The 23,509-nt window shown below is 41.6% G+C and overlaps 1 protein-coding gene across 4 annotated transcripts in view; it reads left to right on the top strand.

The window, feature by feature from the left end:
- FARP1 (FERM, ARH/RhoGEF and pleckstrin domain protein 1) overlaps window positions 1-23,509 on the top strand; it is a 219,434-nt gene that overhangs the window by 25,692 nt on the left and 170,233 nt on the right. For all 4 annotated transcript variants that reach the window (XR_003989673.1, XM_030473637.1, XM_030473629.1 and 1 more), the window contains exon 2: window positions 17,127-17,322. Coding sequence is in view for 3 of the 4 variants with exons in the window: in XM_030473637.1 (XP_030329497.1) it covers window positions 17,152-17,322 (171 nt within the window). In the remaining variant the exon portion in view is untranslated. The remainder of the gene's footprint in view (window positions 1-17,126; window positions 17,323-23,509) is intronic.

The following is a 23,509-nucleotide window of genomic DNA, read 5'->3' as shown; positions in this document are numbered from 1 at the left end:
GTGGAAGGATGCAGTCTGGAGGCTGATCCCACTTCAGTGCTGTTTATTAGCAGGGGCTAATAATTCATTTGTAAGGGGGCCTTCAAGAAAGCTGGAGAGGGATTCTTTCTATACGAACAAGTAGTGATAGGACAAGGGGGAATGACTTTAAGCTGAAAGGGCAGATTTAGATTAGACATTAGTTAGAAATTCTGCACTATGAGGGTTGTGAGACACTGGCACAGGTTGCCCAGAGAAGCTGTGGCTGCCCCATCCCTGGCAGTGTTCAAGGCCAGGCTGGACGGGGCTTGGAGCAACCTGGTCTAGTGAAAGGTGTCCCTGCCCATGGCAGGAGGTTGGAACTAGGTGATCTTTAAGATCGTTTACAACCCAAACCATTCTGTGATTCTATGATTAGGGCTGTATATGGTTTCTTACTGGGTATGAGATTGTTGAAAGGTGGGTCTCTCTGAGCAGGTGCTCCTGCCTCTCTCACCCAGTAGTTTTCATCACTGACAAATGCATTTCCAGTAGCCTGCTAGTTGATTCGTTTCTGGTTTAGACCATTTAATCCACAGTACGCCCTCATTTATCCTTGTCTATAAGGAAACAAAACATCGAGCTGGTGAGGGGATTTATAGCAGGTTCATTGCCATGGTTTCAGACAGCCTTACGTAGCCTAAAAATAGATACAGGAAAGAATATTCTCTTCCCTTCTCTCCCTCCCCCAGCTCTCTAACTAATTGGAATTTCCTTTTCTGTTTGTATGTTTTGTTGTTATGGATTTACTGACTGACAGGTCAAGCAAATTTGTTTGATGTTTTGTTTGAAAGAGGAAAGTTCATCGTAGTATCTAATACAATGGGGAGTGACTTCCCTGGTTGTGTGCCAATGCTATTACCTCCTGCTTCTGTCTCTTCAACCCGAGTAGTGCTGTTCTGCTAGGCTGTAGCTTGTTACAAACTGGTGCAATAGTCCAAGCTGAGAACATCCTGGGGATGCCTTTGAAAATAAAAACCTTGACAATGCCTTGTGCTTTGCAGAGGAAATGTGCAGAATATGTGATGATGTGCCTTTAGTAGCCTGTGCTGCTGCCTGAACAGGCTTCTCTTCCAGAGTCAGACTGACTGCTTTACTGTGTGTCCTGCAATCCCCAACTAGGATGTTGCAAACAGGTTAAGGACTGTGGTTGTAACTAGCAGGGCAGGTTTTAAACTACTGCTTTGTGTACCTGGGCTGCAGCAGCAAGGAGCTAGGGGAGGCCACGGCTGACCACTACTTCATCTTCTCAGTATGCTCAGTGAGACAGCATGGCAGTTACACACACAGCCTTGGCTGCCTGGCTTGAAGCTTGCTTGGGCATGGCTTCACAACCTCCCATTTGTCTATGTACGTCAGAAAAATGGAGGTGGAACGCTGCTTGGCAGTTAATATGGTCTCTTCTGATGTGTACCTGCTAAACTACGTTTAGCTTTGGGTTGGGTTGTTGAATTCCACCCCCCCTTGCCTTCCACAGAGGTGTTGACTGTTTCTGTTAGCAGAAGTTCCGGATGCTTTTAAATCTCTCTCCCCAGACAGGAAGGGCATGGATTGGAATCACACCAATGCCTTGGATTTCCTGCATTGCTTCCTGTTGAGTTGATGGGCCAAAAGCTAAAAAAGGGGGGAGATACTGTGTTACAGGGCCTGTATTCAGTGTGCAACTCCTGAGGCTCGCCCTGTGCCTATTTTATGTTGGAAAGCAAGTAAATATCCCTACAGCTGACTTATCAATCCGTATCTTTTAGCGACAGGTTCTGGAGCAAAGGGAAGGCATTCTGGGTTGAATTGGAACGGGGGGAAAATCCATGTGGTCTCCTAGCAGATTGTATGGCAAACAAGGTCCATTTTTCATAACCAACACTCTGACTGCCCCAGAGAACTGCGGTAAGGTTCTTGATTTGTATGTACTGCTACTGGTACCCAGCCTTTTCTTTCTTCCTGCTGCTGCTTTTGTGGTCAGGTTGCCCTAATCTTACTGTATGGGCAGTAAATGGAGAAGGGCTGATGTGGTGTCAGGGTGCAGGTATGTTGGTGAATGGCTGCAGAGTATTGCTATTTCCTTCACTTTTTTGGGTTGTTTACTGGTTGTAAATACTTTCTAATTTCCTCATATTTCTGCACTGATCAGCGTTATGGCTTCTTTTCCCATATACTATATGGATAAAATTTGCATATTTAGGAAGAAGGTGGTATAGGATGGATAGATAGGACTGTGAACAGGACAGCTTAAGGGAGGACTGGTATTCAGGAGAGATTAAACCTTATCCAGAAGCGTTTGTATATGTAGGGGTAGAAGGGTCAGGTACAGCTTGGCAGTTAAATTTTTGACTTTGCTATGAAGTCTTTTCTGTTGCTCGAGTGCTGCATTGCATTCAGTTGCTGCAACATGTGCCTACGCTTTCCTGCTCCTCCGTGTGTGTGATATTCTGTAGTATTTATATGCCTGCTTTTGAGCAGGAGAAGAGCAGCCTCTAAGTACGAGTGAGGGAAATGTGCCTTCTCAGCCTTCCTCAGGGGCTGGGACCTGCCATGGCCTCTTCATCTACCAGTATAAGGTAGAGTGTTCAAGCCAGGGGCATGGGTGGGTTGGGCTGGCTGTTTTGTTGTGGTTCTGAAGAACCATTCTCTTCCTCTTGGAGCAGAGGCGAGTTTGCCATCTTTTTCAAGGACACACGCTGGGATTTCCACAAAATACAGGGCTTCCTGGCTATAAGGAGCAGCAGTGCAGTGTTTTCGCAGTTAGTGATTTTTCAATTTCCCAATCCAAACGGAAGCTGGAGGAGTTCCTAGGGGTCCCCAGGGATGAGAGGATGACTGCCATCTGCGTTCAGTCGTGTCCTCTCTCAGGAGAAGTATAGTCTGCTTCATGCAGGCCAGCCCAGATTGCAGAGCCTGGCCATGTTAGTGACCCTTTGATAATATAATCCTGTCTGATGCTAGAGGGGATCAGCGTTTTTCCTTTAATTTTCATTTTTTTCTTTCCATACCTGGCAGATGTTTCTTTAGGTGGACTTTCCTTCAGGTGTAATGATTTACACCCCTGGAAATATTCTATGGATGAATTTACATAATATTATGCAGGTTGATTTTTACATCAGCACACAGTAGTTGACCATCTCTTTTCCCCTCTCATCTATCCAGCGCTTGTGTTTCAGGATGCTGTCATTTTACATCCATACTTGTTCCCTCTAACCCTTCCAGCTGCTTAGTTGCTCTGCACACCAGCATGCCCCGCATGGGAATGCTCTTGAAATATGCCCAGAACTTTGAATGAGTGCTCACCTCCTCCATCAAAAGATGCAGAGACTAGGGGGTGTGTGTGTGTCTGGGGGTGGCGGGTGGATAAAAGCGAAGATAGGGTGTTATATATATGGAGGAGCTCTTGGGTTCCTCTGCACATCTACAGGAGTAGACAAGTTGGAGGCGAGGTGAAAGCAATGCCAAAAGCATCAAATGAGATGCTGTTTGTTTTGTCTGGATAATGAGGTGTTATCTGAAGGCAGATGCTTCACTTGCAGACCTTTTAGGAATTGAAGTATTTATATTCAGGAGTTATGAAAATTAAGGATACTGTTTTCTGGACTCTCAAGGTAGTGCCAGTCATGTTATTTGCTTTCTTTTAAAGTTCACTGAAGAAGTCAATGCGTCTTAATTTTTCAAATATCATTATAGATTAGATGCTATTTAAAGAACATGATCAATGTCACAAAGCAGAAAGTCCATAGTGAAAAGGTGTAATTCTCCCTCTTTGTGACTTACGGCACAACCTTTAATTATTTAGATGCATTTTTCCTGTATCTCAATCTCCATATTGTTTGTTTGGTATGATAATTCTCCTCCTACAGCAACACACTGTTGTGTATTATACTATCCGCGAGAAAGGTGTTATTCCTTGCCTTTTGCAGATGTTGAAAGAGGAGGGTGGCTGAAGAGAGCTGATGGCCTCCTGCTCCTGAGGAACTGGATTCAATTCTTGATGGAGTTCCCTTCGTTGTTAGGAAGTGGCTTAAACACCCAGAAAATGGTTAAACTTTTGATAAACGTGAGATTCATGAGCTAATATTCAGAAAGCCTCGTGCTCCTGGGTGCAGCCTGTAGTCAAAGGATCTGTAATCATGTGTAAGGAAAGCTGCGGGATGTGAAATACTTGAAGAATAATTTAGCCCTAGGAGTCTCATTCTGGGAATACAGAACCAGTGGGTTTGCTTTGGACTTCACTGTGTATGACCTAGATCAATAAAGGTATTTAGACTCCAAATTCCCAGTGGAGTCAGTACCTACGTGTCTTGAAGACCTGGGTTTTCTGTCTGTAATTCCCCATATAGGAAGTCAGGATACTGTGATGCCTCCTCCTCTCACAAGGGTATCGTGAAGTCAGAGTAAGTACTTTCTGAGAGAATGTATCAGCCTGCTATACAGAAAGATAGTTGTTAATTCTCTCTGAACAACAGAGTACAAGTAGTTAATAAGCCTTAAGGATAGAACGGGGTAGAAAAAATAAATCCTGAGTGCATTCTCTGTAACTGACTGTGCTCCCTCTGTGCAGTGAAAGGGACAAGTGGTCTTTGGCAGGCCAAGGAGGGAAATCGGTGAAGGTTATGATGTGCAGGAAAGGGTAACTTGTGGTTCGATGGCATGCTTGAACAGAAACAATTTCTGATTCTTGACTCCTCCTGTAAGGTGTGCAATTTTCCCTTTTATTTAAAGAGAAAATGAGAATCCATTCTCTTTGACAGTCAAAGCTGCCAAAGCCACTGTAAATTTTACATCCCTCGCTGGAGATTTCTGGTACTGGGGTGAAGATGTGAATGGCAGCAAACCATCGTGCTCCTCTGTGTGGTTCTGCACGGTGGGAGAGGGGGAAGCCCCTGAGTTGTTGCATACAGGTAGGACACGACTGTTGACTTCAGGTCCTACCTCTGGAAGAAAGTGGACTTAGTCCTCTGTCAGAGAGTGCTTTTTTCTTCTGTCTCATTTGTCTTGCCCTTCCTGACAATCCTTCTGCACTTTCTGGAGCCTGTCTCCAGTTCTTGGCTTATTATTCTCTTTCACTTGTGGTTTTTCCTCCTTTCCAGGCTTCTTATTAGAGACCAGACCCCTTGCTGTCCCAGGCCCCCATTACCATCCTTGTTCAGTTTCTCTCTCGCATGCAATTGTCTTTTTGCCTTTTCCTGCCTTGTTTTGTGCACTGCCTCAGGATCCCTGGCTTGTTTCCCTGCCCAATTCACTCTCTTCCCCTCCTGTTTCAGGCCCTTGTTCCAGTCTGCTCCTTTGCCTCCCTCGGGTCTGGCGCTCATCCCTGCTGTGCTCCAGATGCACGCCTTCCGCTTCCTTGCTGCCCTGCCATGCCAGCGCAGGAAAGATGGGCTCCCTCCTCTCCAGGGCCTGGAACTGCTCCAGTGTGGGCAGCCAGGGAAATGAAAGGCACCTTGGGCTCCTCTTTTCCCAGGCTGGCCTGTGTTTGCCCGCTCTGTGAGGAGATGTTGGGTTGCCATTTGGAAAGTGTGCAATGTTCGAGCATGCCCAGCAAGGAAGAACTCCTGGGTAATACTAGTTATTTAGTCTTCAGAGGTCATTGCCTGCCGCGGGTATGCTGTGTACTACTATTGCCTATGAGTATAAAAGCTGCTTTCCGTGTTCAGCATATTCTAAAGTTACTTGAGACTCAGGAGCCAAGAAAGGAATATGAGGAGTATAGGATGTTCTCATGGAAGGAAGAGCAATCCAATACCCAGTGTCCCTGTTTGCCTGGCACAGCAGTGCGCTCTGCCGTGCTGCTTTACTAGAAGACTTGTATTTAGTGAAAGGACTCGTCAAAACCTTTCAGTGGTTGCTTTGAATGATTTGAAATGTATTATTTACTGTCTCCCTCTTTCTGCTTGATTTTTTGCTGACAACTTCTGTGTCTTGATATCTTAATTTTACAAATGGATCTGAGTCTTGAGCCTCTCCGTCCTGCTCAGATTGTAAAGGCTGTTTTGAGTGTTACTTCCGATGATATTTTGAGGAGGTCAGTCCAGACCAGTCAGCCGCTTTGGCAGTATTTCTGGTTTCTCTCCTTGCAACCACTGCAAGGAACAGAACAGGAGAACTGATGTTTTCCACTGTCCCCTTTAGTAGTAAAAAGTACAGATTCCACAGATAATGGGTAATGCTTTTCACACTTCTAAGCAGGTAATTAGTTTTGAAATGTAACAGAAGCTGCAGGGATGTAATCTGCACTGAAACAGGTTTGTTGATAAAGGGACAATGGGGTGGTTGAGCAGGCAAGCTCTTCTCTAGGTGCAGCTTCTAAAGCTTGCACTACTACTATGCTTTGGAGTAACTTATGCCAGTTTTCATTGTGAAGTAAGTTACAGTGGAAAAAGCAGCTTATTTTGCAGATACAGCAGCAGCTAGTAGAGCTTTTTCAGTCTAAATCTCTCTTTTATGAAAACCGAGCCCAGTCTGTCTTCATACAGCATATATAATACTTATATTTATCCAGACATAAAATGAGGACTTACTTGTGGCAGCAGTATATCCCTATCTCTGCCTCACAGTATCTCTGATAGCTGTTCACAGAATGAAGGCAGTGTTATCAATTATCTAAAGACAGAAAAGGACTGTATCTCGGAGAATCAGGAGAGCTGTCGTCAGACAAACAGGGACAGACAGTGTTTAGACTGTGCTATTCAGCACAGGTAGAGTTTTCTCCAGGGATCTTGTATTGGTTCAAGTATTCGCACCAAGAGAAATGAGGTAGAAACCTGAGCAAATTTGGAACTTTTGCCATGATTTTTAGAATAATTTTTGAAGGAAGAATAAAGACATTATTTTAAAACACTATAGGATACTTGAATCTGGATACTATACAGTCACGCCTCATGACCTATTATATGTCCACCAGGATGCAACTTATAGAATGGTTTGGGTTGGAAGAGACTATAAAGATCATCTAATTCCAACCCCCCTGGCAGGAACCCACAGGCAGGGACACCTTCCGCTAGACCAGGTTGCTCCAAGCCCCGTCCAGCCTGGCCTTGAACACTGCCAGGGATGGGGCAGCCACAGCTTCTCTGGGCAACCTGTGCCAGTGTCTCACCACTCTCACAGGGAAGAATTTCTTCCTAATGTCTAATCTAAATCTACCCTTTCTTAGTTTAAAGCCATTGCCCCTTGTCCTATCCTTGTAGGGCTGCAAGCGCACACTGCCGGCTCATGTTCAGTTTCTCATCAGCCAACACCCCCAAGTCCTTCTCTGCAGGGCTGCTCTGAATCTCTTCTCCGCCCAACCTGTAGCAGTGCCTGGGATTGCCCTGACCCAGGTGCAGGACCTTGCACTTGGCTTGGTTAAACTTCATGAGGTTGGCATTGGCCCACCTCACAAGCGTGTCAAGGTCCCTCTGGATGGCATCCCTTCCCTCCAGCGTATCAACCGAACCACGCAGCTTGGTGTCGTCGGCAAACTTGCTGAGGGTGCACTCAATCCCACTGTCCATGTCACCAACAAAGCTGTTGAACAGTGAATCTATTAAGCTGTTTTCTGAACAGCAGTACATGAAGCATTTTTATTTCTTGGTGGTGTGAGTGTTTCTGACTGGGAACTGTGTCATTACCAAGTGTGGTATTTCCTTGGTCAAGTGTCATAAAGGCTTCTGTTGAAAGATTTAAAAAAAAATAAATCATTGTATATTCGGTTATATCGAGCAGTTTTACAAACTTGGAAATAAATTGTGGGTTTTTTTGGGAACAGATGTTTAAATATTCAAAGCCTGCAAGATTTTTTTCTGTTTTTATAATAGGGTGTGTACTGAGCATACAACTGTGACCATAAATATGTTTTTCCTGGTGGAAGACCTACGTAATAATTTTGTGGCAGTCTGATCACAAGCTTTGGGCAAAAGGAAACTAGTCAAGGCCATTATGGCTTCACTTTAACATGTTTGGGTAGGCATCTTCCCCAGCTGCATAATGCTGAACACTGTTGTCATTGTCCTCTGCGGTTTCAAGCCACTGGCCACCCCTTCCATGCAGCACAGTGTGTGTGGTGGCAAGCTCACTGGCTTCTGTTCTGTACTTGTGCAACATACCATAATGCAATAATCATAACCGATCTCTCTGAAAAGAGAGAACGGGGTCTTGGCATGCTGACTGCTGCATTTCGGCCTTCTGCTAGGGGTGTGCATGCTCAAGCAGCAGAGAAGCTCCTCCAAAAGGCCATTGAACACCTCAATTAGTCTCTGGTGCTTAAGAGCTCCCATGAAGGGCCAGGTTGCATTTAGGCAGTGTGAATACCTGTCCTAAATACCTGTCCTATGCACTCATACTTGGTTCAGAGAAATAGTGTTTCCCCTGAGCTGTTTTGTTTTTCAAAACCAGGACTCTATCAGATTTTCCCGCTGCCGCTGAACAGTAGTATTAATGTAGTGGGTTATTTATTCTTTTGACGTGTTTTTATTTCATGGAAAATGTCTGCATTATGCTTGAGGCTGGGTATGAGTGGCTGGATCCCATTCAGAATTCTGTTAAATCTGGAAGTAAATCAGATTACTTTCTTCTGCTATAAGCACATTCGGCTTGGCTTTCACATGAGGTGTTGTATGGGTGAATGAGCCCAGAGCACTCCAGCTGGTGCAACAGCTTTATTTATGCAGAGGGATGGCATGAAAGGGTGTTAGAAAGTGCTTTTAATGGCTTCAGGAGTGATTTGTACTGCTATTGAACCACTAAACTACTGTAAGTTCTTACTCACTTGCTTGTGTTTTCCAGTGACAAACTGTGGGCTCAGGCGATGACCTGTTTGATCAAGAAACTTTGTGCTGGCTGGAAAAAACAAGAGAGAGGTTTTCCTAAACTCTTTTTATATGTTCCTAGCATTTACTGTGTGGCAATAAAGCTTCCAGTCTTGCTGTCTGTAATGTGAAATAGCTTTTTGCCCTGAGGATGATGCTTTTATATCTCAACTTTGAAATGCTTTAGGTCTTCATAAAATTATAACATGTACTTTGTCACTTCTACAACACACTGTATCATCAGTAAAGGACTAGCTGGGTGACTTCAACATGTATTTCATGCACTCACTACTATTTTTTTTTCCCCTGTGGGTTTTTTCTTTTAAATGCATTTTTTCACTTGTGCAACCATGTTGAGTTTTACTTTTTCATAGGTCTTACTGACAGAATTGGCACAAACAGATTATGCAAAATGAAAGGGGTGTCAATGAAATTGTGTATAAGTATATGATACTACTAGCTTACAACTTCTCCCTAAGCATCATTTCTTATGCAGGCAGTTTGACAACAGGTTGAAAAACATCTCAGAAAGCAGGTTGTGAGTTTCACAGAAAAGAAGAAATATCCACCCTCCAGTCCAAGGTAAAGCAGAAATTCCGTAGAAAAGACGTGGTCTGTTCAATTGTGAAGGTGGCAGGAAAGTATTTTGAAATGAAAACATTGAGTTAAACTTCATGTAGAAGTAAACTATAAACACATACAAGGTAGATAAATGGTGATACAATAAATGCAAATCAACGGGCAATATTTAATTCAACTTCTAATGTGTTTAATAACAAAGCATTTGTGTAGAAATATCTCCCTCTGGGCTATTAAGGGATTCATGGCTCCAGGAGCTCTCCATTTTGCTCAGACTGCAAGAGAGTCTGAAGGGAAAACACAGTTCTTAAGGGAGAGTCACTAACGGAGTAATTGGAACTAATCATCCCCTTGGCTTAGCAGATGAGACGCTAATTTTCCTTCCAGGAATAGCCAGAATTACCTGTTTGTACAGTGCCTTCAAGTTGGCTGATAGAAATCTTGAAGAAGAAACTTTAAAATTGGCTGTATTGGTTTGAACAGGATTTTAGCATTCCTGATTCAAGTAAGTAGCGTTGATCATGGTACAGGAGTACCATGAAGGGGCAGTGAAGAATAAGTAGCAAAGTCCTTTGAGATTGGGAAATGGTCACAACCAGTGCCAAGAGTAACTTGTATGAAGAGGTTTCCGAGGGGTTCCTTTGAGAGGGTGAGCACATGAAGGCTTCACTTACTCGTTCACTTACATATATATGATGGCTTTGCTTGCTTGTGTGACGTGCAGGGAAGAAAAAGGAATGTTCTTTACCTGCAATAAGTTTCTAATGCAAGGCTGTCCAGAAAACAGCACACAGTGGATGAATGTGTTTGTTGTCTTGTTTAATACCATTGACAGTCATCAAAAGTAATTTTGTGGGTTTAAAAAAAAATATTTTTAGGCTGGCTCGATTCACAGAACAATCTGTATTTATGCTTAAGGGATGAGGATCTTCACAGAGGCAATTGCAAAAGCAGACAGAAATCCATTACTGCACTTGCTGATAGATCTACTGACAGGTGTGTGGTTGAGGAAAAAAGATAGCATACATCAGAGTTGTGTGGATGGGACTGCTCTTTGCTGACATCTGGCAGAGGACTTGGAATCTGGGACAGCTGCTAGTGCCACAGAATTGCAGACAGCTTGAGGACCTGAATGCAATGAAGATAAATGAGCTCCAGTTGATAGTGAATGGCCCTAAAGGTAGAAGCAGTAATGAATGCAGGCCCTCTGAATGCTGTACTGATAGGCTTGCAAGAGGATTTTTTGGTCTGTACATACATAAATGTTCACTATTCTGAATTTCAGGCTATATTATCAGCATACTGAATAGTTTGAGTTTCTAAAGATTTGTGTTACTTACTGCTTAGGTCCCTAAATTTGAGATTGGTTTCATGTTCTAGCCATTTTGGTATGAAGAGCTCTGAGTACTTAGTCTGTCCATCTATGTGACTATAGCGGGTTAAAGGGTAAGACAGTGTGGTTTAGAGGTTTTCAGAGTCTGAACAAGATGGGCAACTTTGTGGGCTATCTTTATTTTCATGAGAGGTGATGAATTATCCAAATCCATATATGGATGCCTTCACTGAGGGCATTTCTTATTGCTGCGAATTTTAGGAAGTCTGCAGAATTCTAACGTATCCTGTTCTGAGACTTGCAAAAAGCAGTCAGCCATGGTGTTTTCTGGGGAAGGCAGGTTTGAAGAGGTTAATTTTTGTGTCTTTAGGGACAGGAAAAATAAATCTGTGTTTAGAAATTAAGCCCAGTTAAGGAGCTCCCCCTCCATCTTGTTCTCCTCTGACTGTACAGTGGACTAGACGTGAGCTGTCTGCTAATGCTGATCATCTTGACCATACCTCACCTAGACCCTCCCTAATTTTGACTTCATGAAGCAACCGTCATTTACAATGGTAATTTATTTATTTTTTTTTAATTCCAGAAGACAGCCCAGTGGTACAGAAGAATTGGCTTTTTATAATGCTTCCTTCTCTATCTTAATATTGCATATGTGAGCAGAAAGGGCAGACAGGAGTCTGAACACAAATCCATAAACCACCTTCAGCTGCAACATGTCCATTAGAGGCTGAGCAACCAAGCTTAGTCTGCTGAGTGCAAGCAGAGAAGCAGGCACCCAGCACCTGCATCTGCACTACTGCCCTTCAAGCTTGAGCTATTTTTCTGTTAAGAGCTTTTGATGTCACATTTCTTTGCTTCCACAAAAACGCTGGTCCATTAGCCTAGTGAAAAACTTCTGGGTTTGTGTCAGATTTCTAAGGTATTATTTTTTTTGTAAGGACCTTTGTGTAATGTCAGGGGTGTATGAGGTTCTGTACGGAGTAACGTGAAACACAGAATCATAGAATGGTTTGGGTTGGAAGGGACCTTAAAGATCATCTAGTTCCAAACTCCCTACATAAACATTGTATTAGTGAGGCAGCTGTTCGTGGGTTTTGGTAGTTCCTTGCGAAAATCAGACTTTAGAAAGAAGATTTTCTGAGAAATCTTCAATATTCTCCCATGAGAAACTGCCAAAGGCTCACCAGATAGTAGTTCACTTCAAAGTTTTCACTGTACTTGCTTTGTACACCTCTGCCATGGACTTGTGGAAATTAACTGGGATAATGCTTCACAAAGTACAAAAGCCTGAGCTGTATTGGTGCCTGGTGTGTTCCCCAGCATTTCAGACTGAATTTAGTTTCAGTCTTCCTGGTCCTCTTGCCCTCCGCATGTGACCTATGCATATTACCCTGTCTTCCTTGTAACTTATTTACTGTGATTCCTGAAACTAACTCTAGGTTGTTAAGTATTATGTTTTCCTGCAAAAATGAAAGTGCTCAGAACTGAAGATGAGTACTGGACAGGAGTGTTACAGTATTCACTGTAGTCCTCTCCACAGCTGAGGCTCTCCAAAAGTTTTGCAAGAGGCTGAGAGTTAAAAGCACGTGCAAAAAGTTTGTCTGGATTGCCCTTCTTTCTCCTTGCTGCTTCATGTTCATTATCCTTCGGAGTATCTGTATTGAATTGTTCCTTTCTTGTCCTCTGATGCCTTCCTAGATCTTAATGATGGTTTGTAAGCCATTGAATCAGTTTGAGTCTTCTCACCTGGTGTTACATCAGTTGATCTCTTTCAAATGTTTCATTCCATATGATCTGGGACACTGTGTTGGGCCATTGACTGAGAGGCCCTGACTGCAGGTGTAGCTCTGTGGCTGGTCTGCTCAGTGACTTTATAGGCCAGTCACATCATCCCACGGTGCCTCAGGCTTCCCCACCTTTGAAAGGAGTATAGCGAATGGTGTGTTGCCTTCTGTTTCATGCTGTGAAAATGTGTTTAAGCAAAGCAAAAGAAGTGGAAAAAGCCTAAATACCTGGTACTGTTCTTCCCTCCTGTTATAATAACAGGAGTCTTCAGGCTTCAGGAACCTCTTGCATCAAATGTCCACACCTCATGGTCTGATCTAGGAGAGCAGAGCAGTTGATGAATCAGATTAGCATCTATTCCAACAAATGTGAGCTCTGCTCACATTTCTGTCAGTGGATTATTGCTTCTCTTTTCCTCAGTACTTTGTAATTTTTGTAACCCTTTTTTCCCATTCCCCCCTTCCCTCCCAAAGTGCTGTTTATACTCCTAGTTCACTTTACACTAAGTCAGTTTGTTTTCTTCATCCTGCCAAAGAAGAATACATGGAAATTTTAATTGGCCTAAGCCTTTCCAATGCTGTAAAATTTGCCTGTTTTGAACATGGAGGGCTAGAACAGCTTTATGCTGAACCACATCATGGCCTTTATCCAGCTACTGTGTAAGTATCTATGGAACTTAAAATTTTCATCTGAGGATTTAGTATCTGTGTAAAAGGATTGTTAACACGTGATTAGGACAAGAACAGGTTTACTAATCTATCTAATGGCAGTTGTAGCTTTGCGTACCAGTTAGGTGAGATGGCTTGAGTCAGTCTAGCGGCTGCCAGCAGCTGGCTGGGCTGAGCTCACCCTGGCCTTGGGTTTGCCAGCCAATATAATTGCTTATCCAGCAAAGAACAAAACACTGAACCATTTTCTTATGGGTTGGAGCGGTGCATTGAAGGAGTGTGAGAGTCAATGCACAGCATCAGTCAGGACTGCATGGGTTGGAGCTGGGAAGAAGCAGAAGGTGCCACGGCCTCTCCACGGGCAGCTCTGCTGTCTCGGGTAACTTCTCCTCTCACACAGGTCAGGATGCAGGTTAGCTCTCTGCAGATGGTGTCTCTGCATCTCTGCAGATGCTGCAGCACTACTGTGAAAGGCACTGACACCCCGTAAATCTGCAACAGAAATGATAGATGTGATCTTGGCCTGCATTTTACCAGCTGTCAAAAAGAGCAGGCAGAAACTCATAATTTTCAGTGTTCAGATGAGTCCTTTTTATTTGCTGCTCTCACTGCTTCTGTAGAGGTTGCCTACCTTCATTTACGTTTTGCTTACAGCTGCATGTGTTGGAATCTGGTGGCCACTGCTGTTTCTTCGCTGTTAATAAGAGGCTAAATTTAGACTAACTATAATGAAGAAGCTCTTTATTGTGAGGGTGGTGAGGCGCTGGCACAGGTTGCCTGGAGAAGCTGTGGCTGCCCCATCCCTGGCAGTGTTCAAGGCCAGGTTGGACGGGGCTTGGAGCAACGTGGTCTAGTGGAAGGTGTCCCTGCCCATGGCAGGAGGGTTGGAACTGAATGAGCTTTAAGGTCCTTTACAACCCCAACCATTCTGTGATTCTATGATAATAACCTCCCCAATTAATCAACTTTGTCTTTCTACTAGAGGCTCTTTAAAATTCTCCATCCTCTGTCCAAACTTGATCCTTCTCCTCATGTGACAGATGTTAGGTATCCTAATCCCCCCAGGTTTGCTCAATATTTGCTTAATACTCTTCTGTTGCATTCTGTGACCTTAGTTCACTATCTTCTAGATTCAAAGTGATTTAGAGAAAGGTATGCAGCTTTACCAATGCCCTGCATTATTTTAGAGGGGGCAATTGTAATAATTTTGAGACCTCTTACATAAAGGCATAATAAAGCTTTCGTGTTGGTGTTATGACAGCACCATAGTAAGACTAGTGTCATACAGAAAAAAAACCCAACTGCACCATACTGATGTTTAGATATACATACAGATTAAGAAAGGAAAGGTCTGCTTTTAATTTTGTAAGTAGCAGATGCGTGTGATGAGGGAGGCCAATACTCCTCAGATCTTTGCTTCCAAAGGGAAGTGTGTGTGTATGTGTTCAATATATATAATTACAAGAGTTTCAATATTATTAACTGTTAATAAAAAACCTCTCAGCTATATGTATGGAGTGGTTTGGCTTGTACCTTTCCTCCATGATGTTTTTGGCTCCTAAATTTGGGTCTTTTTTCCTTGTTTCACTAAGTTTATTGGCCTGTCCAAATGTGTGTGTGGGCCACTAGATCATCCAGTCAGAAGAACATTTATAGAAGTGTTCAAGCTCTGTAATATTTCCTTGTGTTATTATTTAATGGTATCCCTTGAACTGATTGGATTGATTCCTATGTTTAGGATTTAATGGAAAGAACAGATTTCCTCTTCATCCACTTTAAATATCTGTACCTAGCCAAGAACTGCTGTAGTAACACAGAAATTGTAGACATCCTTTCTGTTGTGTTGGTGCTGTCTGTGGGATGTGGTGACTGCAGATGTCTTAAACCAGCTTTTGAATTAATAAGGACATGGACCAGTATCTCTGTGTGTAGTGGCACTTCCAGACTGGGTGCATGTGTTACCTTTTTAGATGTTCCTGTGTACTTTACATGCAGGAAAATCACATTCATTTGTAAATGAGCCTGGAGTCTTGCTATATAGAGTTTGGTGTCTTTTCTTCTGGAGTTCCTGCCTCCAACTGCAGCTTTCTTGTTGGCACTTATTGTCTCATGAAAAGATTTAATTCAATTAATTTTAAAAATTAAAATAAATGTAATTGATTCCTTTTACATTTTTAGGTTACAATGCCAATGGAGGAAAGTTTGCCTCTCTGGTAGTGTTTGGCATGCACTCGAGTAGGTTTCATTAGTATCTTTCCAGCCTTGATGGGTAGGATAGTGCCAGTTCATGGCAAAAGTTGGCCTGTGGTTTTTTGTTCTCCTCCACTTGTACTTGTTGAGCTGATATGTAGAAGTGTGCGATCCCTAATTTTTCATTCCCTTCCTTCTCAGCTAACGCTTCTTTTAGTCAAAGTGCTCTTGTAAAATTTTTTACTCCAAGCTTCTTGCTGTGTAAAAAAATCTGTGGGAGCAGATTAGTCAGAACATGGAAGAATGATGTGTAGTAAACAGTATATTCTGCTCAAGACAGGGCTGGTTTTATTCTGTGCTTGTGGAAGGAACTGGTGTCTTATCGCCTGGCATTGTTCTTTATACTGTAGAACTTGTGATGGATTCACTATACATAGGCTATCTTGTGCTTCCTATTTTTCCCATAGGCTTCTCAATAGCTGTAACCTCAGGATTAAGGCCAGTCAATAACTGGCAGTACTCTTCTTGTGCCTCTGTTCACCTGGAAGTTTAAATTTCCATTCTTTCTGTATGCTACCTGTTTGGTTTCACTTTTTTAATGGTCATTGATCAGCATATGAAAGTCATGCAGAATGAAAATGCAATTACCAAGAAAGATAAATAGGCAGTAGCAGTGGGTTTCATCAGAAACCCAGCCAGAGTGTCAAAAGGCAGGGGGGGAAGTGAAAATTCTGGTTTGATGTGTAATGTTTGACAAGTAAAACTAATGGTCCTTGAATTAAAAAAGAAGGTTCAAAATCATGCCAGTTAATGAAAAATGACCCTGAAGCACCATTGTAGCTCTGCTCCCATTTTAGGATAGCATAATTATTTAGCAGAAATGTCCGGTATAATGTGGTGCAGAAGCTGTATGGGAACAAAATTAGCGTGCTGGTTTCTCAGGTTGCTTTCCATGGTTATGAAGCAGACACCCACATTCAGGGAGCTGGTGCAGTTGTAGTCTTCCCCTAGCACAGCAAGGAAGGCATGTTCCTTGGTGTTACCGTCCCGCTTACGGGGCTCCGTGGGAAATCAAGTTTCCCATGCTTTTCCCAACCCATGTAACTGCTCTGGCTTTTTCTGGCCTTCCCAGTAGCACATCCTCGCAGTCCTTGGTCTGTCAGTGGGATCAAGCTGGGCTCCAGGTGCTAGAGCAACACTGGTCTCCAAAGGACACAAAATATTTAGGCCATGTTATTGGAGTCATCTTGTATCCCTTTGGCTTTCCTGCATCGCAGACCCTTAGGCAAGGTGGCAGCTGCAAAGGGCCAGAGAGGGCTGGAAGGACCAATGGAAAAAATGCTGATTATAGCCAGAAGGGAATGATGGTAGCAAGTGGTAAGTTGTCCCAACTGCTTTCCTCACCTTCCTCATTCATAAATACATAACAGTTAGCATAATTCATTGAAATCTGGGTTCTGTCATGCTCTGTTTCCAGTGTGGTCTCGTTTCCTTTTCCAGGAGAAAAGGAGTATTTTCCCATGGTGCAGTACTGTAGCCAGTCTATCAGCCTTACCACCAGCAGGTGATGAGCCTGTGTATTTCATTTTTTTCTTAAATACAAAGTTTGCCTGGTTTTCTTGCCTTCATGAGAGACATTGAAAAGAATAAAATCACAATGGTTATTACTTTGTGTTGATGAGCATATGGTTTATTAGCTGTAAGTATATATACCATAATGCTTATGTGCAAAGCCTCTTATTTATATGGTCGTCTTTGCCTTTATTCTTTTATCAGGTATAAGAAACGTGTTTCCCTAAACATGGGTGAAACAGAGCAGAGACCAACAGCAGGATCCCGGTTAGGAGCTCAGGAAAATGCTGGGATCAGTACCTTGGAGCATGGACAGAAACCACCTATAACGCCTCCAGGAAAACTCGTCTCCATCAAAATTCAGATGCTGGATGACACACAAGAAACTTTCGACATTCCGGTAAGGACGTGGAGGTTGGGGTGGCTAAAGATTACTCGGGCGTTTCTAAAAACACAGGTATTCAAACCAGTTCACTTCTTATTTCAACTGCGATCCTTTGGCAGTTGAATTCGTGTTGTGGAGAAAATGTCTGTTACCTCAGCGTTAAATTGATGATGGTGCAATAGAATAACATTAAACAGTGAAGTGAACTGTAAGTTACGGTTACTTATTCTGTTTGAACAGCTTCAGAAGAGGTGCAAGTTCTTGGTGTTTTTTTAATTCCAGTATTACATCAGTGGTTTCCTCTATTTTCTGAACAGTTGATGTATTTCCTGGGTGCTGTTTTGCTCTTGATCCAGTAAACTACAGATCTGTACAGATTTTTTTCTTTTCCTCTGGGAAGTCCTTAGGCCAATAATTTGAAATCAAACTTGAAACTTCGCTAATTTGTATCACTCTTACAGGCACCAAGTGCTCTCACACACATTGAGTGCAATGGAAGAATCAAAGCAATCTCATCTAAAGTTTCTGTGTACCACACTGAAATTAATCTAGGTTTGTACTTGCCAAGGAAACGGAGTTACTGCTGGTTTTGTGTGTGTGATCAGAATCATAGAATCACAGATTGGTTAGGGTTGGAAAGGACCTTAACATCATCTAGTTCCAGCCCCCCTGCTATGGGCAGAGACACCTCAGTTTGAGTTAGTTTTGTGCAAAGAACGGTTCTGTTTTACACTACCTAGCTGTTAGTAACCACTGATGATTTTAACATGCCATGCTGAAGTAATTAACATGTAAGGTTGCTGAACATTGCTGCTGTTATGAAAGTGTACTGGAATGTATGTTTTTCAAAGTCCTCAGAGTTCAGTGAATAGGAAACTGGAAACCTGAGTTCAAATTTCATCCTTTGTAACCTGCATTTTATATAGCTAGGGTAACTTCCATTCCTTCTTTGGTTCAGTTTTGCCTTCTGTGATGTGGAGGGTTACCGGTGAGATACATGCGTCTTACACATCTAGTGCACTATGAAAACACTTATGGTCACTGGAAATGTTATCCCTATATTAAAGATGAAGGAATTCTGATTAGGAAAATCCTAATTTAAAAAAAGTAAAAAATGTTACCTGTTTATAAGGTTTTGTTTGTCCGTTTTGTGTATGTACATGCATGTGCTTTTTGAACTGCTCTCTGCTGCTGCTGTGACCCAAATACAACTGTGTGTCCAATCTCAGATTTTTTTGTAGTAGAAAGTTAGTTTTCTGGACAGGCAGGTATGTGTGAACTGAACTGTCATCAAGTGAAATGCTCATGTATGTAGCAACTTATGCTTTTGTGCCCTTCAGAATGCCTATCAAATATCCAGAGCAAACAGACTAAAATTAGCAGTCTAGGTAATCATCACTGTTCAAAAGTGTAGTTCTAATTCAAATTATCAAATGCTAATGAAAGTTGTGCTGCTTACCTTATGTGGTACAAATATCCCTATTATTGAAGAGACAACCTTTTTTCTGCTCCACAGCTGCTACTTCACCATACTTTGGAAATGACATGCGATTTATAAGAGTTAATAATTCTATTTAACAAACACTTAGTAGGAACCACTTTGAAATCAGGTGCCTATCATTAAATTGTTTAGAAGCAAGCATAAGTAATGTGCAGAAGCAGTGCATCCATGTAACTCCAGCTTTGCTTCTGGGAGTTCGAGAAAACAGTATTATTTTGCTCTTCAGTATTAGAAGAGATCAACATTACTTTTTGTTTTCCAACTTCAGGAGCACCTGGAAGACCTGGGTTTAAACAACTCTCTGTTCACATCACTGCAATATGATTATTTTCTGAGGCTTTTATTTCATAACTGCCCCTATTAAAGGAAGACCTAGTTGGTTTAAAAGTCAGATCTTGTGGTGAAATTTTCAGGATGCTTAGATTATGAAGTGTCTTAGCGTAGCTTCCTAAAACCTTTTGTCTTTCAGGTGTGCATAGTCAAATGGAGCAATATACATAATTTTCAGTCTGCTCTAAAAGGTGATTTTTTTTTTTTTTTTTTTAGTAGTCCCATCTCACAAAACTGAAAAACTTTTAATACATCAAAATTGAGATGTTTATTCATGTTGGAAAACCCATGTTCCCGTATATAAGCTTGCTGGTTTTAGCCAGATGGGTGCAATATACACAGAAAAAGAGAATGACTCCATTTCAACAAAATATTTTAGGAGCAGCAAGTGTGGCTGTGGGCAGAGGATGTTAAACATACATGCTTAAGCACATCTGTGGGCTTGCTTTTCAGTGGAGAATTAAAGGCTTTTTGCGTGATTGAAGGTCTAAACTACTCTTTCCAAGACGTGAGGTACCATGGTTATGAAAACAACCTCCCAAATATGATAGAAGTATAAACTGAGAAGGGTTTGTGTTTCTGCAGTTACAGGAATTTTACTGGATGATCTTTTCTCTGTTACCAAATGGGCCAAACTCAGAGCGGTTTTATTGCTGCTTGTATGGTGTCTTGTAGAACAGTGTGAAGTTTAAGTCATGCCACTTTATTATTTGTTCATAAAGTCTGAGAATAGATAGATACAGGTAGGACTTCTTCTGAGTATGGGGGAAGCAGTGAAGTAGTTGGGGCTGTCCGTCTGTCTAGTCCTCCTTCCTTGCTACTCCTACAGTTTCTTCTGTTACAGGTTCACCAACACCCGGGTCTTCCTTAGCTAAAACTGGGTTAAGATCTTATCTGTGTGGTGTTTTTCTTAGGTTTGTCTTTGTTTTGTTTTGTGGTGGTTTTGGTTTTGGGGGAGGTGTTAGGTTTTTTGTTTGTTGGGTTTTGTGTGTTGGGTTTTGCTTTTTTTTTCCCTTTTTATTTCTCTCCCATCATGTGCAGATGAATAGTTTTTATTAGAGCAAAATCCTTCAGATTTATGTATCTGGTCTGTATTTAACAAAACAGGAGAAAAACATGACCTACTTTCTCTCTCTCCCTCCCCTTCCCATTCCCCCCCCAAGTCCTGCTGCTCTTTGGGTTGTTTAAAAGTGAAGTACCTCTGGTGTCATTTGTCTTTCTAAAGGAAAATTGATTCTGTTTGTGTTAGTGTTTTGATGCTGTATAATTGCACTGTGTTTGGTTCATTGTATTACCTTCTCATAAGCCAAAAGAGAGATCCATATGACTTCATATGGGCCTGTAAGTGGTATTTTTTGCCAGGAAAGGAATCCGTAAAGTGTATGGAGAGAGTTTGTATGGGAGACTTGAAAAACGGAAAACACAATGCTGGCCTATTCATCAACTTCTGCAGATGCAGTATTGTAAAAAGAATGGTACACATCTAACTTTGCTGTTAACAAACAAGGTTTCATTGTGGAATTTTCAAACATTCCTATATTCCAAAAAGCCAGCGAAAGCTTGAATAGATGATCCTGAATCTTTTACACACATCCAGTTTGCTGGTTGCATGACTATTTTCAAGCAAATACAGATGCTTGGGGAGGCGGGGGGAAGGTAGGCACTGCTGCTTTCAAAAAAAGATTGTATTACTTTCAGTTGGCATTTCCTGCCTTTAACATAAAAGGGAAGTATGAAATTCATCAAATATCTTTTTGAGCACATTTTTGTCTATTCTGCTATAGATAAATTATGTAGAATATCCTTCCGCCTTTCAAGTTGTTAAGCTTTTTATGACTGTACCTTTAGTTTGAGTCTTCTTGTGAACTCTCAGACAAGAGCTGGCTTCAGCTGCAGTTGTAGGTGATTAGTGCCTGAAAATAAGGCCGTGAGTTGAAAGTTCATGATCATTCAGCACTTGCAGCCGTTGGTGATGTGTTAGCTTTGTGGAGGGGTTGCGTGCAAGTGTGGAAGAGATGTGTCTCTTGCTTTTTGTTTCTAATTTCCAGTTTGGCTGTATTTACTGAAAAATTAGTTAGATATGCTGACTGAAGACTGCAGAGGTCCAAAATACAGCAATCTGTTTTAGCTAGTGTTTGGCTAAGTTATGACTACGTGCTAGAATGAGCAAATACAGTCCCATTCTGGTAGGTAAGAAGACAACAGCTTTAGCTAAAATGACTAATGTGAAGGAGGAAGAACATTTATTTCACCCTTGTACACATAATGATAATCTCATAGATAGATCTTGGGCATTTCGAAAGGTTGACACCTCCTACTGTAAGACTTGCAAAACACAACACGGCCAAATAGAAGTTGTGTACTGTACAAGAGAGGATGGAGATGTACAGTTCTGCTTGATTTTGCTCTGGCTTTATTTCTACCAGTCCCATCGAAGTTAATTGAAAGAGAATGGGATCAATTCCATAAAATCATAGTAAAACTTAGGGATTTTCTTATGTTTGTTCTAATACGGTCTCCTCTGTAGATTCAAACTAGTTTAAGTGAAAAAGAAACACAGTTTTTAAGGAACAGTAAAAATAACTGATGGTTGCATCTGCTGCAGATCGTTCTGGGGAAGAAAACCCTTTAATGTTTAGCGATTAGGCCATTTATATTATATTTACTTCTATAGTTGTTTCAGTGCTAGAAATAATTGACTTTAAAACTTCTAAGCAGAAAGAGTCAATGTTGTTCCTTTCTAGGTAATGCGGAAGACAGGAGTGCTTCTCATGTTAGACTGCTGTAGGATGATTCGGTGACTCAGACCAGGTTTAACCCTGACTGACATGGTGCTTGTCACTGATCATGTCTTACTCTCTGGGTGTATGACACTGATGTGACTGCAATGATACTGCTGATTCTAAATAGAAAGTCAGAGTTGTTTCTTTCTCATTAGCATCAAAGGTGAGATCAAAGTGTATCACAGGAAGCAAGGATTCTTCTTTGAGTTAGGATCCAGTCTCTTTAATTAAAACCAAACCAAAGTCCTCTTTATTGTGTCTGGAAGAAAATAGTTGCTTCCTTTTTGTGGCAGTCTTCTGGAAAGACCAAAACTTGCCTGTCAGATTACTCAAGTTCATTGAACATCTGTTTTGTGTCTTATGTAAACTTTCTTTCCCTCTGAATGTGTTCAAGCTTTGTGAAATATGCAGGGTTGGAAAATGTCATCCACTTTGAGGGATTAACACCAGGTTTCTTAAGCAACAGGAGTCTCTTAATAGGAAGCAGGGTGAGGGTATAATCCTTAGTAAACATCAGTTGTAAACATTTCATTTCAGTTTGCTTTTCTTTCAGAAGAGAGAAAAACTTCCTTCTCTTTAGGTTCCTTCTCTTTAGGTTATCTGAGAATAACGACCAAATGGTCTTGGTCTACAACCATTTATCTTCCACTGGAGTTCAGATGTAGCAGGGAATTTCCATGCCTCTAGTCCTAGATTTTCAGAGAGGACTTCATAATCCTGCTGGGGCCCTGTTTCTTAAGGCTAACATTCTGGGTGGGTTTTTTAGTTTGGCTGGTTTTGTTTGTGTGTGCAGCCATATAATGATGGCTCATATCCCCTTTGCAGGGAAGATGCTTTCTATTAAGTGTACTCCCCACCAATTTCAGGCCATTGTAAGAGTGCCAGGAAAAGCTAATATTAGAAAGTCTCGATACTTAATAAAAAAGATTGCATGTGCTTTGTTACAAATTTGCACAAGCATTGTGTTACTTTGTTAAATGTGAAATTTCAGCCACAGTTTTATAAACGTTTAAATTACTTTCTGTAACATTTATGGGTTATGGTAATTGCTTTGTCCTAGATATTTACCCCTCTCCTCAATATGCAATTATAACCAATGAATAAAACAATTTTATAAGAGCATTAGACAGTAAGGCAATGCAGAAACATGGAACAGTGTTTTATGCTTTCTTAGCCAGCTTAAACTTCAATTCAATATGAATTGCATTTTTTTCCAGCTTAGGAAGTGAACAGGAGGTCTAAAGTCAGTTATTCAACGGTTTGAGACTTTCTTTTCTTCTTCTGCTTGAAATTATTTGGCCATCGCTGTCAGACTATTTCCAATGAGTATCAGATGTTTAAATATTCATTATTGTCACAGCAACCCTGCTAGATCTCCTGAAGTTGCAAGAAGAAAAGCATTTTTTGCCCTGTAGTTCTGAAACACATCAGTTGCATTTTTCTCAGCAGAAGATAACTAGTAGATAGCCAGTAAACTGTGGTTTTTGTTGACAAATGATTAGAATGTCCTTGTTGAAAGATACGGAATTTTAGTGACTTGTGTTAATCTACGTGCTTTTCAAAATGGGGAGAGAATAATCCACAAGCA

The sequence above is a fragment of the Strigops habroptila genome, chromosome 2 (assembly GCF_004027225.2).
Source record: "Strigops habroptila isolate Jane chromosome 2, bStrHab1.2.pri, whole genome shotgun sequence".
Classification (NCBI taxonomy): Eukaryota; Metazoa; Chordata; class Aves; order Psittaciformes; family Psittacidae; genus Strigops; species Strigops habroptila.
The sequence above is the reverse complement of the archived record's forward strand: the minus strand, read 5'-3'. Positions and strand labels throughout refer to the sequence as shown.